The sequence below is a fragment of the Schistocerca cancellata genome, chromosome 1, assembly GCF_023864275.1.
Source record: "Schistocerca cancellata isolate TAMUIC-IGC-003103 chromosome 1, iqSchCanc2.1, whole genome shotgun sequence".
NCBI classification, from domain to species: domain Eukaryota; kingdom Metazoa; phylum Arthropoda; class Insecta; order Orthoptera; family Acrididae; genus Schistocerca; species Schistocerca cancellata.
In genome coordinates this window covers 541339259-541354657 of record NC_064626.1, presented here as the reverse complement: position 1 = coordinate 541354657, position 15399 = coordinate 541339259, and the positions used below count along the sequence as shown (strand labels likewise).

Below are 15399 nucleotides of genomic sequence, written 5' to 3'. Positions count from 1 at the left end.
ATAAGATAGACCAGTTGGATTTACGAGTTCCTCGATGAAGCCATAATGATATTCCTAACGACTATATTTTTCCCAGTTCAAGTTTTAACTTCAGTGTACCTATAGAAAAACTGAATGTATTTGCTTCTTCAACAAGGTGTATGGATATGATACATTTCAGGTCATTACTATCTTTCCCGACGAAGGAAACATTCATGACAGTAGAAAGGTCGCACACAGAATCTGTGCAGCTGATTCACAAATGAACCCTTCTGACACGAAACTCGCAAACGGTAAGGGTTTAGTATAGCAACGAGGTGGTGCATCAGTAATAATCAGTGTATCACTGGCACACAACGTCTTCGAGAAAACTGCAAATGGCGAATACTTCTCGAATGGTAGATATCTGAGATAGACCATACTGTGACGATCCCCAACAGTGCGATTCTGCGTCACGCTGCGCTGTACGAGACTGACTGACGCATCTCCGAGACTGTCGTCTGAAAAAAGAGGAGTCACCGAATGGACACGAATTTCTCCTGACATTAGTCAGAAGGACAATGGTTTCTTTTTTTGTGGGGGTGTTAAAGGTCTGAGGTACAGCGTGAAGATTTTCATTATTGTTTACCTTCTCATAGGTATAAAAGAAAAATAAGAATGAGTCTACCCAGGTTGGCTTCCCGCAATAATTTAAGATATTCGTTCCAAATGGAAGGAAGATTAGGCTTTAACATCGCATCACAAAATAGTCATTGCCGATAGAGCATAATTTGCGGATGTAGGAGAATGTGCAAGGAAATAGGTCGCATTCATGATACAGCAACCATCCTGGCTTGGGTTAAAACATTTAGAAAGCACGACAGACATTAATGTAGATGACCAGTCAGTGATTTCAGCCACCACTCACCCTAATGCGACTCCAGTGTCGTATCATTATGCCGCACTGACCTGATATTGCAATTTTGTGTTTGGCCCGAAAATTTTCATAACACTGTCTCTCTCTCAAGAAAAAATTTCTACTGTTACACCACATCCCACATAAATCATTAAATCCCATCCATCTATGAAGCTGCAGGAATGTAGACTGTGAAAAAGCGGAGACTTGTGCAAGTGCCCATTTCTGCGTTCACGAGCTTTCTCTGATTAGATACACAGCATTTCACCACCATGTGCATCTCAGTATACTGGCACAACAACATGAGCAAAGATCAGTGGCATTGCCAAAACTCTGGACGATTTGGTGGCACTGCGACAAGTGGAGTACATGACACCAAGGACATGTGCTCATCAACAAACGAGCCATGCACATACAATTAAGGGACGTCCAGCTGGCAAGTGGCCTTAAATCTCCGACCACTGTACAAGTGGTTACCACTGTGAGACCATAGTCAGTTGGCACATACTGGAGCAGCTGTCTCCGTTCGTCATCTATAACCCCATCAGCTGGAGCCACAGCACAGGAGGCGTCTCAACCTCAGATCCGTCGGGTGTCCGCCAAAGCCAGACGCCACCAACCAGATGTGTGGCCAAAAGTATATGCAGTTATCACCATACCGACTCATGCCGTGGGAGACAACCTGTATACCTTGCTAGAAGCCTAGACAGTACAGACACCTGTACAGGATCTGACTTAGCTCTGACCACCATCTAGATCTGAGGGTGGTCATTGCTGACTGATACCGGTCATCGTCAAAAGAATTGATATTGTGATCAAAGACCGGAATAAAAAACATTTGACTTATCCCAACTTTTCTCCTATGACGCTTAGGGAGTCTCTCACAGCCATCCTTGTAGGTGATATACGACGTCGAAGCTCACAATGAGGTCTGCTTGGCCCAGTCAAAATTGCTGGAGCTGCTGGATGAAAAACGCCGAAATTCGTATGGTGCTGGCAAATGCCAGCAGGGGCGAGCTTCCCTCTGAGATGTTCCCCTAACTCACATTTTGGTACCCAAATGTGGCTAACAATTGGACGAAGAGGCATTTCTTGTCCGTGAACGTTACGTAGAGCGTGCAGTCTAGGTGGTAAAGCTGCTCGTGGACAAAGTTTCTACACCTTCTTCTTGTCTGGAAAGGCATGTTAGAAAATCTCTATGATCTTCCTCGTGACTCGGTTGGTAGGAACATCTTCAGTTCCCCTATATTTGTCGTCCTTTAATAGGTCGTACCATTTTGCTTTATAGATGTCACTTTGTAGCAGGACTGTATAATTCCCTTTTTCAGCTGGGGGGAGGGGGGGGGCTACTTCTCGTAGCCACTTAAGTGCTTTCAAATGTTCGGCTTCGATGGACATGTCCTCGTAAGTGTATGGTACATTTCACATCGTATTTCCTCTGCAGCGTCCAGTGGATGTGCAAGAGCAGCCTGTTCTACTGCTGGTAAAATCGTCGGTGTCGGTAATAAATTTATCCTCTTTCCTAGCACAAACAAGTTACCATCAATTACTTTCTCTGTCCAGTTAATGACAGTTCTCTGAGGTTCTTATAGCTCTGGTTTCACCGCAAGGCGTTCGTATTTAGCAGTTTGTCTGCAGGTGGATTATTACTATGCCTTGCTGGCTGGCTTGAAACCAGATAAACTGCATCAATCGATTTTCACCACTTTGGAGAGAGCGTCGACGCCAGCTGCAGGTGGAGCGAGAAGAGTTCTCTTGATGTCTTATCAAGTCTGCATCGAGTGTACTCGATCCTCTGACTGATTAGGACCAGGCTGGCTCTCCTGGTTATTTAGTTGTCGAATGCATTTCTGATGTTCACCCAGAAACCTGTTGAGAAGGACCTGTGCCCACGGATAGTAATTCCTGAGGCACTGAAAACCGTTTGTTATTGAGAAGGCATAAGACTCGCCTGACTACCCTTCATGAGCACTATTACATAAATACGACCCGTGCAACATTCCTTGCAGACACGGTGGAGATTCCACGTTAATACCCCAACAAATCATGCAGTTTCACCCAGTGTGTGGCCCTTGGCAAGTACATACACTGGAGCTCCTTTCTGTCACGTACTCACGCCGGCCTTACTACGCTGATTCTATACTACCGATTTTCCTGTGCGACTTGCTTCAGCTGCCCTACCGCTGTTGTTTTATGCAACCCGAAATGTTGTACCTGTCCTTCAAAAACCACGAGCGATGTTTTCACATTCTCTCACTCGCTACGCGCAAACTATTTGTCCTACATACAAACTGAACGGGGCCTTTTGTGTCGGAAATAGTAAAATTTTGTACTAGGATACGTTTTCGCTGAAGGCCACGATTTTCGAGTTATTCAAGAAAAACTTCCAAGACAGAATTTCAGATGCAGCTCAGCCCACACGCTCATACCTCACTAGTCAGGATTTCTTATATGTCGTTCATGGCACTCCCTCCCACCGCTGACTACACGAACTATTCCAGGTAGCCCATGTTTTTTGGTATTTATCGACTTTGTGTACATTTTAGCTAGCAATTTCGTGAACTTGAACAGCATTAAATAAAAAATATCGTTGTATTTGTCATGTCTTCTGACTACGAAACAGAGCTTGTGAGGGTGAAGTTTACAAAAGGCGTTTTCCTTTCGTTACCGTCACGGGCACATTTAAATTGATAATGTTAATGGGACAAAAGAATATGCTGGTGGTGTAATAGCCCAATCAATAGAAACCAAAAAGTTCGAATATTGGCAGTAGTTCGTGTAGTCGGAAATTTTTGTACGGTGGTAGGAGGGAGTGTCACGAAGTACATATTAGAAATCTTGACTGGTGAGAGATGAGTTGCAGGGGGCGGGGGGGGGGGGGGGGGTAGCGTTGGGGGAGAAGGTTGAAGTTGCGTTTGAAGGTCACTTTTACACGTTTTTCTTGAATAATTCCAAAATCGTGGCCTCCATCGAAAACGTATCCCAGTAAAAAATTTAACTATATCAAGTTTCATACAAAAAGTGTCCTGCTCTATTTTTGTGTAACACTAACAGTTTGCTTGTAACGAGCGAGAAAATATGAAAATTTCGCGCGTGGGTTTTGATGGCCAGATATAGCACTGCGCGTTGCATAAGACGACAGCGTTTGAGGCAGCTGAATGAACTTGTACACCCGAATTTACTGTCATGATTTGCGTCAGTGGTGAAGGGTGACATAACCAGCTGGTACCAGCTGGTACCATCTAAAACGTTCCAAAGCCATTGGTGTGCTCTTTTCGCAGTACTTCTCCCGATCAGGTTACGACTGCCCAACGTTGTTAGGGAAATGCTTGTCTTCTTTAATAACAGTACGCAACAGTTGCAACAGGTGTAAACTGAATTAAAAACAATAATTATTAAATTCATTTACCAACCTGAGAATCGTCTGATGATGAAGAATGTTCTTCAACAGCCGTGAAAATATTTCGTCGTCTGAAAAATTCTCTCGATATTTCTCTGTAAATTGAGGGGCACGGTCACCACGGGGTATCAGTGAATCGTATTCTTGGTCCTCACGTCCATTAGCCTCATCACAGTCGATAGCTGAAATGTTCTCGTTTAAGACTTGAAGCTCAGCTGCAACCATCATCATGAGGCGAATGAAGAATACATCCAAACATATTGCCGATTCTACTGTGACAGTGAGACTGAAGGCTTGGATTACGTATAACAGTTGATACGTGGGCGACGAGTTGACGCCAGAAGGGAGCCAGAAGGGCAGCGGAAGCTGCCGTTGGTTGTCTTGCTCGTCCAGCACCGCACTCGTCACAGCGCCGAACAGCAGTGGAGAGCATATCCAGTAGAGCGTCGGGAGCAGGGCCATTACCTGCAACACAAGGGAGAATGCGTGTATCCTGTCTACCACAAGGTGTAGCAGACAAGTTGTATGTTAACTGATATAAAAGACGCTTTTGTCATTGATCCAGGGAACGGTCATTATAAGTCAAAGCTTCAGAATGGTGAGCTCCATGTGGTTCACAAGTTGTGCAGCGACCGTAAACCATAAAATTACCGCCCGCATCTCGTGGTCGTGCGGTAGCGTTCTCGCTTCCCACGCCCGGGTTCCCGGGTTCGATTCCCGGCGGGGTCAGGGATTTTCTCTGCCTCGTGATGGCTGGGTGTTGTGTGCTGTCCTTAGGTTAGTTAGGTTTAAGTAGTTCTAAGTTCTAGGGGACTTATGACCACAGCAGTTGAGTCCCATAGTGCTCAGAGCCATTTGAACCATTTTTGAACCATAAAATTACCAAATAAGCAGCAACCAGTCGCAATATCATGTTTTCTTTATTTACTTTCGCAAATCGATTTCAACTGATTAACAGCCATCATCGGTGCTACAAATACAAGAATACGAATAAAAAGAATTAATAACAGAGACCAAAAGAATAAAGGTACATAAAGCAACGTAAAACCAATTAAAGGTATACAGACGCATTAAGCCATTTAAAATGCACATACAAATTTACCTTTCAACGAATATGTGCCCTGAGTAGTAACACTGTCTTAAGCAGAGGTCAAACATAAAATGATACATCGAGGATTGACTATGACAACGAGAAACCATAAGGGGGTGCTGCAAAGCAAACCCGCACTCTATGCGAAAAGACACAGCTAAAATAAAAATGAGAAGAAGAAATTACATATAAAGTGACGTAAAATATAATGATAAAATACTGAAATATTTACAAAAAATTGATATATTGACAAAGATTTAGTCAACCACATAGTACAGTTATATACGCCAAAAAGCGATTATACAAATTAGTAAAAAAGGAACAAACATAGGTGAGAAGCACACCATATAAAATGTTTCAAAAAACTTTTTAAAAAATTTTAAAATTATTTATCATGTTATCGAAGAGCAAAATTTAATCATAATGCCAAAACGTAAAACGGTGTTGGCATCCATCTAGCGTCCAGTTAATGATATTAAGGAAGTACGGATATTTTCCGGCAGATGGCGCCACATTGCTGAATGCACATGTAAAGTAAACTAAGTTGAGATAAGAAAATTACGGACACGAACAAAACAAACGTATTAAAGAAACAAGACCAAATGCAGAAATAAAGCGCTAGCACACTTCATATATGGGATAATTAACACAGGCTCGATAGGATGAATTGAGAACTTGTAGAATTTTGTGACTGGTTGCTGATTATTTGGTAATTTTAAGTCATAGTTGTAAGATGGTCATGAACCTTACGTCCATTTATTGTAATCCAACAGAAGTTACCATGACCATTCACCCTTCAATGCAGAATGAAAGGGTCGCTATTGATGTTCTGCATCTGATTATCTAGTAGCATTAGACTGCCCCGATAGCTGAGTGGTCGGCGTGACGCATTGCTAGCCAACGGGCACGGGTTCGATTCCCGGCTGCATCGGGGATTTTCTCCGCTCAGCGACTGGATGTTGCGTTGTCTTCGTCACCATTTCATTCAAATCCGGCGCGCAGGTCGCCCAATGTGGCGTCGAATTTTTAAGATCTGCGCCAAGTTGACCGGACCTGCCCCGCAAGGGCCTCTCGGCCGATGACGCCAAACGCTCATTTCCATTTTCCATCTAGTAGCTTTTACCATTATGAGTTCTCCGTTGCTTTCATGACGGTTCAGTGCTGATTAGCTTTCACATTACATTCCTTCCTCCCACACTACATGTCTCCTTCAGAGAATGGGCAGCGTGATCAATTTCTGGCAACCAATCTTGTTTCAAAACCAACTTTTTCCCTCCACAAATGACTACAAAAATTAATACCCAGGTGGGATTTGTATGTGCCCATTCACTTTGTCATTACAATTACGTATGCCTCCCCCCCATGAACCATGGATCTTGCCGTTGGTACGGGAGGCTTGCGTGCCTCAACTATACAGATAGCCGTGCCGTAGGTGCAACCACAGCGGAGGGGTATCTGTTGAGAGGCCAGACAAACGTGTGGTTCCTGAAGAGGGGCAGCAGCCTGTCTGGATGGACTGATCTTGCCTTGTAACACTAACCAAAATGCCTTGCTGTTCTGGTACTGCGAACGGCTGAGAACAAGGGGAAACTACAGCCGTAATTTTTCCCGAGGACATGCAGCTTTACTGTATGATTAAATGATGATGGCGTCCTCTTGGGTAAAATATTCCGGAGGTAAAATAGTCCCCCATTCGGATCTCCGGGCGGGGACTACTCAAGAGGACGTCGTTATCAGGAGAAAGAAAACTGGCGTTCTACGGTTCGGAGCGTGGAATGTCAGATCCCTTAATCGGGCAGGTAGTTTAGAAACTTTAAAAATGGAAATTGATAGGTTAAAGTTAGAGATAGTGGGAATTAGTGAAGTTCGGTGGCAGGAGGAACAAGACTTTTGCTCAGGTGAATACAGGGTTATAAATACAAAAGTAAATAGGGGTGATGCAGGAGTAGGTTTAATAATGAATAAAAAAATAGGAGTGTGGGTAAGCTACTACAAACAGCATTGTAAACGCATTATTGTGGCCAAGATAGACACAAAGCCCACGCCTACTACAGTAGTACAAGTTTATATGCAACTAGCTCTGCGGTTGACGAAGAAATTGATGAAATGTATGATGAGATAAAAGAAATTATTCAGGTAGCGAAGGGAGGCGAAAATTTAATAGTCATGGGTGATTGGAATTCGCCAGTAGGAAAAGGGAGAGAAGGAAACATAGTAGGTGAATATGGATTGGGGCTAAGAAATGAAAGAGGAGGCCGTCTGGTAGAATTTTGCGCAGAGCATAACTTAATCATAGCTAACACTTGGTTCAAGAATCATGAAAGAAGGTTGTATATATGGAAGAACCCCGGAGATACTAAAAGGTATCAGACAGATTATATAATGGTAAGACAGAGATTTAGGAACCAGGTTTTAAATTGTAAGACATTTCCAGGGGCAGATGTGGACTCTGATCATAATCTATTGGTTATGAACTGTAGATTAAAACTGAAGAAACTGCAAAAAGGTGGGAATTTAAGGAGATGGGACCTGGATAAACTGAAAGAACCAGAGGTTGTACAGAGTTTCAGGGAGAGCATAAGGGGACAATTGACAGGAATGGTGGAAAGAAATACAGTAGAAGAAGAATGGGTAGCTTTGAGGGATGAAATAGTGAAGGCAGCAGAGGATAAAGTAGGTAAAAAGGCGAGGGCTAGTAGAAACCCTTGGGAAACAGAAGAAATATTGAATTTAATTGTTGAAAGGAGAAAATATAAAAATGCAGTTAATGAAGCAGGCAAAAAGGAATACAAACGTCTCAAAAATGACATCGAAAGGAAGTACAAACTGGCTAAGCAGGGATGGCTAGAGGACAAATGTAAGGATGTAGAGGCTTATCTCACTAGGGGTAGAATAGATACTGCTTACAGGAAAATTAAAGAGACCTTTGGAGAAAGGAGAACCACTTGTACTAAAATCAAGAGCTTTGATGGAAACCCAGTTCTAAGCAAAGAAGGGAAAGTAGAAAGGTGGAAGGAGTATATAGAGGGTCTACACAAGGGCGACGTACTTGAGGACAATATTATGGAAATGGAAGACGATGTAGATAAAGATGAAATGGGAGATATGATACTGCGTGAAGAGTTTGACAGAGCACTGAAAGACCTGAGTCGAAACAAAGCCCCTGGAGTAGACACTCCACTATTACTACTGACAGCCTTGGGAGAGCCAGTCCTGACAAAACTGTACCATCTGGTGAGCAAGATGTATGAGACAGGCGAAATACCCTCAGACCTCAAGAAGAATATAATAATTCCAATCCCAAAGAAAGCAGGTGTTGACACATGTGAAAATTACCGAACTATCAGTTTAATAAATCACAGCTGCCAAATACTAAAGCGAATTATTGACAGACGAATGGAAAATCTGATAGAAGCCGACCTCGGGGAAGATCAGTTTGGATTCCGTAGAAATGTTGGAACACGTGAGGCAATACTGACTCTGCGACTTATCTTAAAAGAAAGATTAAGGAAAGGCAAACCTACGTTTCTAGCATTTGTAGACTTAGAGAAATTTTTTGACAATGTTGATTGGCATACTCTCTTTCAAATTCTGAAGGTGGCAGGGGTAAAATACAGGGAGCAAAAGGCTATTTACAATTTGTACAGAAAGCAGATGGCAGTTATAAGAGTCGAGGGGCGTAAAAGGGAAGCAGTGATTGGGAAGGGCGTGAAACAGGGTTTTAGCCTATCCCCGATGTTATTCAATCTGTATATTCAGCAAGCAATAAAGGAAACAAAAGAAAAATTCGGAGTAGGTATTAAAATCCATGGAAAAGAAATAAAAACTTCGAGGTTCGCCGATGGCAATGTAATTCTGTCGGAGACAGCAAAGGACTTGGAAGAGCAGCTGAACGGAATGGACAGTGTCTTGAAAGGAGGGTATAAGATGAACATCAACCAAAGCAAAACGGGGATAATGGAATGTCATCGAATTAAGTCGGGTGATGCTGAGGAAATTAGATTAGGAAGTGAGACACTTAAAGTAGTAAAGGAGTTTTGCTATTTGGGGAGCAAAATAACTGACGATGGTCGAAGTAGACAGGATATAAAACGTAGACTGGCAATGGCAAGGAAAGCGTTTCTGACGAAGAAAAATTTGTTAACATCGAGTATAGACGTAAATGTCAGGAAGTCGTTTCTGAAAGTATTTGTATGGAGTGTAGCCATGTATGGAAGTGAAACGTGGACAATAAATAGTTTAGACAAGAAGAGAATGAAAGCTTTCGGAATGTGGTGCTACAGAAGAATGCTGAAGATTAGATGGGTAGATCACGTAATTATTGATTGGGTATTGAATAGAATTGGGGAGAAGATGAGCTTGTGGCACAACTTGACTAGAAGAAGGGATCGGTTGGTGGTACATGTTCTGAGACATCGAGGGATCACCAATTTAGTATTGGAGGGCAGCGTGGAAGGTAAAAATCGTAGAGGGAGACCAATAGATGAATACACTAAGCAGATTCAGAAGGATGTAGGCTGCAGTAGGTACTGGGAGATGAAGAAGCTTGCACAGGATAGAGTAGCATGGAGAGCTGCATCAAACCAGTCTCAGGACTGAAGACCGCAACAACAACAACATAAATTGAGACATAGAAGAATCGTGGTTAACATTGCTTTGAAAGACATGTCGAAAAGAATGTTTTGAATCATTTAGATAGTTTAATAATAAATAAGAAAATACAATTTATCAGCTAATGCTCTACTAATGGCATTTAGAACTCAAGTTGTGTTTTGCGCAGAGGACATTGTAATGTCGACTGAAGCTCAATTGGTTCCCTTGCTACTTCTGTGCATCGTAGAGAAACTATCCATATACCTTGGAAATAAATGGCAAATTGTTTTGCTTACCGAAGGTTATTGTTGCTGCTTCTGTGAAACAGAGTGTGCCTAGTAACATAGATGTAATTTTGAACTATATGTTTGCCTGAGGACAGAATTGTTTTCCGAAGCAATATATAATCATTCAAGCAAGATTGTGTAATTCACGCATGATAAAGAACTTCATTTGACATAATTATTACAAATAATTTAGCTTAGTCATTTGCTCTGAGCGAGTGTATGGACCTGCTTTCCAGTGTCACATCAAAAGTTTCTGATCTTGTCTGCTGTTATCGCTCTGATCACAATCGACGGTGGCCACCGCGCATAGTCTATGACTGCTGCAGCCTGGTTGTCATTTCCGGACCCTTCTTATCACGGCATCCTAGGTCGTCAGCCTAGACATAGCATGATTCGATTGTTGTAGGGATCGACTTCTGCGGTGACAGTTTTTAGATGCCCTCTGTTGGTCGTTCTTCAGATTGCTTCCCTTGTACGTTCATAAAAGATCCAGATCGTTTCTTTACATACATTTTCCTACACTTAGCTGTTTTCTTATAACATTGTTCTGATACGAATTTTCTGTCTCAGCATTGTCTTCCTTGATGACTGCCTGTCTTTGATCATTATCGTCAATCTTTTATGCATCAACTGAAACCTCTCCAAATGTTTTGCACTCCATTGTTGCTTCTGCCTCTCACTGACTACGTTACTTCTCTGTTGATAGAAGCATCATCCACTTGTCTCGAAATGGGACCTGTCCGTTGGCACATAGGTCACATTTCTTTTCACAATTCCTTAATCGTATAACTGTTCCCAGCTTCGGTATGCTTGTGCCCGGCTTAGTATCGACTGTTTCTGAGGTATAACTATGAGTGATCCTTTCGTTTTTCCGACATCTAGTCGTTCGTCACCTCCAAGTCTCCTATACTCAATAGGAGTGCTCATACACTAATAAAGATACGTTTTTTCTCTTATTTGTATCTCCCAGGTTTACTACGAAAATTTCATGCAGAAAATTAAAGTAGTAAGCAAAATGTGTCGAATGGCTTTTAATAAATTCAAAAAAATAAATTATTTTCAAGATCCGTTTAGCGATTACTATTCAGGATGAGAGAAATAATAATTTAAGGAACATACACTTATGCATCAAAATTCAAGAATCTTTAACGGATGGCAATCAGAACCAAAACAACATTATAAAGTTATGACCGTGTGATAGCCTTAGTAGAGCAGTTTTCCGGCAGGTTGGTCATAGTTTTTGTAATGTGTGCAGCACAAACTGTTGCAGTGTAGTAGGTACGTACTTTAGAGGGAATATTTCTTTAGAAACTGTATACAGAGAAACATTATGTCTAACCTTAGCGTAACGACTTTTGCTAACAAAGCTAATCTAACAAAACTAAGAAAACTGTATGGTGAATTTTTATTAAATGTCAGGGCGAGTTGGATCTGTTTTTTCTAATATCGTTTCTTCAACAAGAGTACAGCTGTAATACTTAACAGTTTGGTCATAAGCGTAAGTGTTGATTGTCAATTAGATTCACTGATAGTGAGAGCAGTCATATGCTGCATCGTAACAGTGACCGTTAGAAATTAAAATTGTAGAGCCGCCATAAGTCACAAGTGACTTTTTCTTTATTTTACATGTTTCACTCGACCAACGTGAACATCTCCGGAAATTACTTGGCCAAGGGCCGCTCTTTACAAATAAGTCCATTTTATGAATGACGGCGGCACTATGCACAGCCCGATATTTGTAACGAGTGGCACTCTGCAACGTAATGTCTGAAAATGCTCGCGTTGGTCGAAACATGTAAAATAAAGAAAAAGTTACATGCAACTTGTAACGCTCTGTAACATTAATTTACAATCGTTGTTGACAGAAACTGGTCCCAGTCTTACTTGGCTGTAGTCATCAAATACGCAACAGCTACCACCTGCAGGCGCTGTCCTTACTTGCAATGGGTGTGAAAGCCACACGCAGGTAAAGACCTTAACTAAGAGGAACTTACAACCTGATATTGTGAATTACTTGTCTACGTGAATAAAAATCCGCTTTTAAGTCTTACTTATGATTTTAGTAAAGGGTTACTTCCGCGAAAGTGACCCTAATATTGTTAGGAAGACTTTTTTTGTAAATTTTGATTTTAAAAGGTGAAATCAGTTCAGAGTAATGTATTAACAAATTTTGTTTATAATAGCTATTGGTTGTTTGCCATGTTGAAAAATTATTGTGCAAATAAAGCGAATTATTGTGATTCTTGAAGTTTTCCCGATGTTTCAGGGTCTGACGCACATGCGCAAAGGAAACCACTACATGACCGACCTGTGTTGTGTTTCGCGACCTCTCCGAATATAGCTCGCTCCATCTATGGCACGACATGTGTCATGTGTCTGATGGAAACAGCCTTGTAAAGGAGCTGGAACGCTGCAATCAGTGTTCCAATACTAAGACATTCTCCCCATTAGATTAGCACAGCCTTCAGCAAGAAGAAACGCTAACACCCAATATTTCGTCAAAATTGGGCAGAATCTTAAGGAAACATCATTTTAAAGTAATCATCCGCCCATCCACAAGATCTGTGCTCTTCTCGGTGTGACAAAGGACGTTCTGCGATTGTGGAGGGCTGGAATCTACAGAATACCTTTCCAGAGTGGGAGAGCCTACATTGGTCCTACAACGCGCACACAGCATGAAAGATGCGTTACACTTGATCACCACACTCGACTTTCGCAGCCCATTAAGTCAGTTATAGCCGAGCATTATACCTCCACAGTACCTTCTGTGGAATTTTCTATCACGGAAATCTTAGCATCTACGAGATCAAATGTTCAAATGTGTGTTAGATCATCAGTCACTAAGCTTACACACTACTAAACCTAAATAATCCTAAGGACCAACACACACACGCATGCCCGAGAGAGAACTCGAACCTCCGCCGGGACCAGCCGCACAGTCCATGACTGCAGCGCCTAAGACCGCTCGGCTAATCCCGCGCGGCCTCGACGAGATCCTTCTGGGGTTCAGTTATTAAGGAGTAGTCGGAAATCTGCCGTGGACCAGGTGATATCTTTAATTTCTTCATAAACGAAAGGTGTTATGGCAAATGACACGTCTGGTGACAATTTGATTAATTTTGACATCTGAATTTCAACTCCGCGAGTTCACATTCCCGACAGAGAGCATGCATGTAGCATCACCATTGCGATTTCGCCTGCCCACCATAAATGGACAGGGGCGCGAAAATCGACAGAGGTCACCCGTTAAGCGGCTGATTTTGCTCAAGCGCCTCCTCGACCATTTATTATGGAAAGTTAGAGAAAGTTAGTGAGGTGAGTTACCCATCTCCAGTGCAAAACAATCACCTGAAGACGGCTGAATGGTTCTCCGCCGTGTATGGCTGCAATCCCGAAACTTCTTGGACCGCGAATTATAATGAACCTGTGCACTGCTACTGATGGTTCATTTTATCCTCTTTTCTTCTCCGTCTTCCTATTCCTCAATGTTCACCCTTTTAGCTATCCGTCAGCACCGGGCGCAATCATGCGCATGGTCCACGAGGACCATGTGGCTTCGGTTTCACAACTGGTCGTTTACCATCGACATCCTACGAAAACCTGCGTCATGCCTTTGTTTCTTGATCTGCTGAAAGTACGTATTAATAACACCGTAGACGACTTTCCCTCTGCTTCTCAACGACAGGTGCCAGTCCATAATGCTTCAAAATTTAATTTTTGCTCACATGATCGTGAAATGTAAACGCACATGTCCACTGAGGTATTTTGGTTTCACTACAGTAAATAGTTACTTTGATCCTTTTCTTGCGGCCCAGCATTCTGCACCGTACATGGTAAGTGGAAGATTTGTAGAGCGTTGTATTTTAGACTTGGGTCGTTCCGGTATTACAAGGCACTCCAGTCATTGTCCACAATTTAAGCCATGCATTACTGCTGCGGTTTGTGATTTCAGAAACAAGTGAGCTGTCGGGAGCAATTTTGGACCCAATTTACTTGAAGATATTTCTCCTTAAACATCCATACCATCGGTCTTCATAGTGTCCGTATTAATTCTATCTGTTGACAGGTACTTCTTTACACTGAGGAGTAGTCGGTACTGTTTAGGACGGTTGTTTCATGCTTGGACTTGTTAGAAATCCTTATTGTCCGCAGAAGAATGTCATGAGCATACAGCAGTGATACAACTGCTAATTTCTGAAGATCTCCCATGACTGTGCTCATTATTCTCATGAACAAAGCAAAAATGGCAAATCCTTAATGTGCACCAACAGAAACGCGAAAGTCGCTGATAACACAGAAGCAGACAATGATCGTATTTTAGGACTGTGTTACAGCAGTTGGACTCATTCAGCTGGTTCTTCAGGTACTTCATACTCTCGACGGGCAAACCATATGACAGTCAAAGGCCATGTCCAGGAAAGCGAAGTATACTTCAACCATCACTTTACTGTCATACTAATTTTTAGAAAATTCCACGTTGAAGTCTGTTATCTTGAGAAGTCTACTTCTCTTTTAATTTTTTACTTTTAAGTACCACAGTTGTATTAAAAAACTTTCTATTGACCTATTTTGGTGAGTCTGTTCGCTAATGAAAAACCTTAGTCTATAAATTTCTATATAATTAAAAATCGCTTGCATTTCTGTCGGGTTCCACGCTGGATTGCAACACTAACCTGGAAGTAACGATACATGCGGTCTACGTTGTCCTGGTAGCAGCTGCGGATGTTTTCACTGCCCTCGTCGGCGCCGTACTGGGTCCGCATGCTGTACATTAGCTGCACCATTTCACGTAAAGTGCCTCCCTCCACAATGAAGAGGACAGCCTGTAGACAAGATAAAGCGCTTATAGAAAACTGATACCTCCAGATTTTGTATACATATTCCATCTACGTCTCTAAACAGCACGACTGAGGCAGAGAAAGACATAGAGGAGTATGTATATCGAATGTACAAGGAAATAAGGAAGCAATTTGCTCTCTGTTTGCTTTCAAAACCTCTGCTCACCTAATCAGTATGTGTTGTGGATACCTATACTGTGATTGCTTGCCTGTAAAAGGACTTCTTGTTGAAATATGAAACAATGGACACTATGCGCTTGAAAGTGGCTACATACAAAATAAAGCTTACTCTAAATTGGCCATTTAATACTGAATAT

General features: G+C 42.1%; 1 protein-coding gene across 1 annotated transcript in view; it reads right to left on the bottom strand.

Moving 5' to 3' along the window:
* The window catches only part of LOC126189433 (odorant receptor 43a-like), a 52017-nt gene that overhangs the window by 24105 nt on the left and 12513 nt on the right, over positions 1 to 15399 (bottom strand). Inside the window, exons 2-3 of the mRNA XM_049930946.1 lie at positions 14918 to 15067; positions 4288 to 4739 (exon numbers count right to left, since the gene is read on the bottom strand). Of these exons, the coding sequence (XP_049786903.1) occupies positions 4288 to 4739; positions 14918 to 15067 (602 nt within the window). The remainder of the gene's footprint in view (positions 1 to 4287; positions 4740 to 14917; positions 15068 to 15399) is intronic.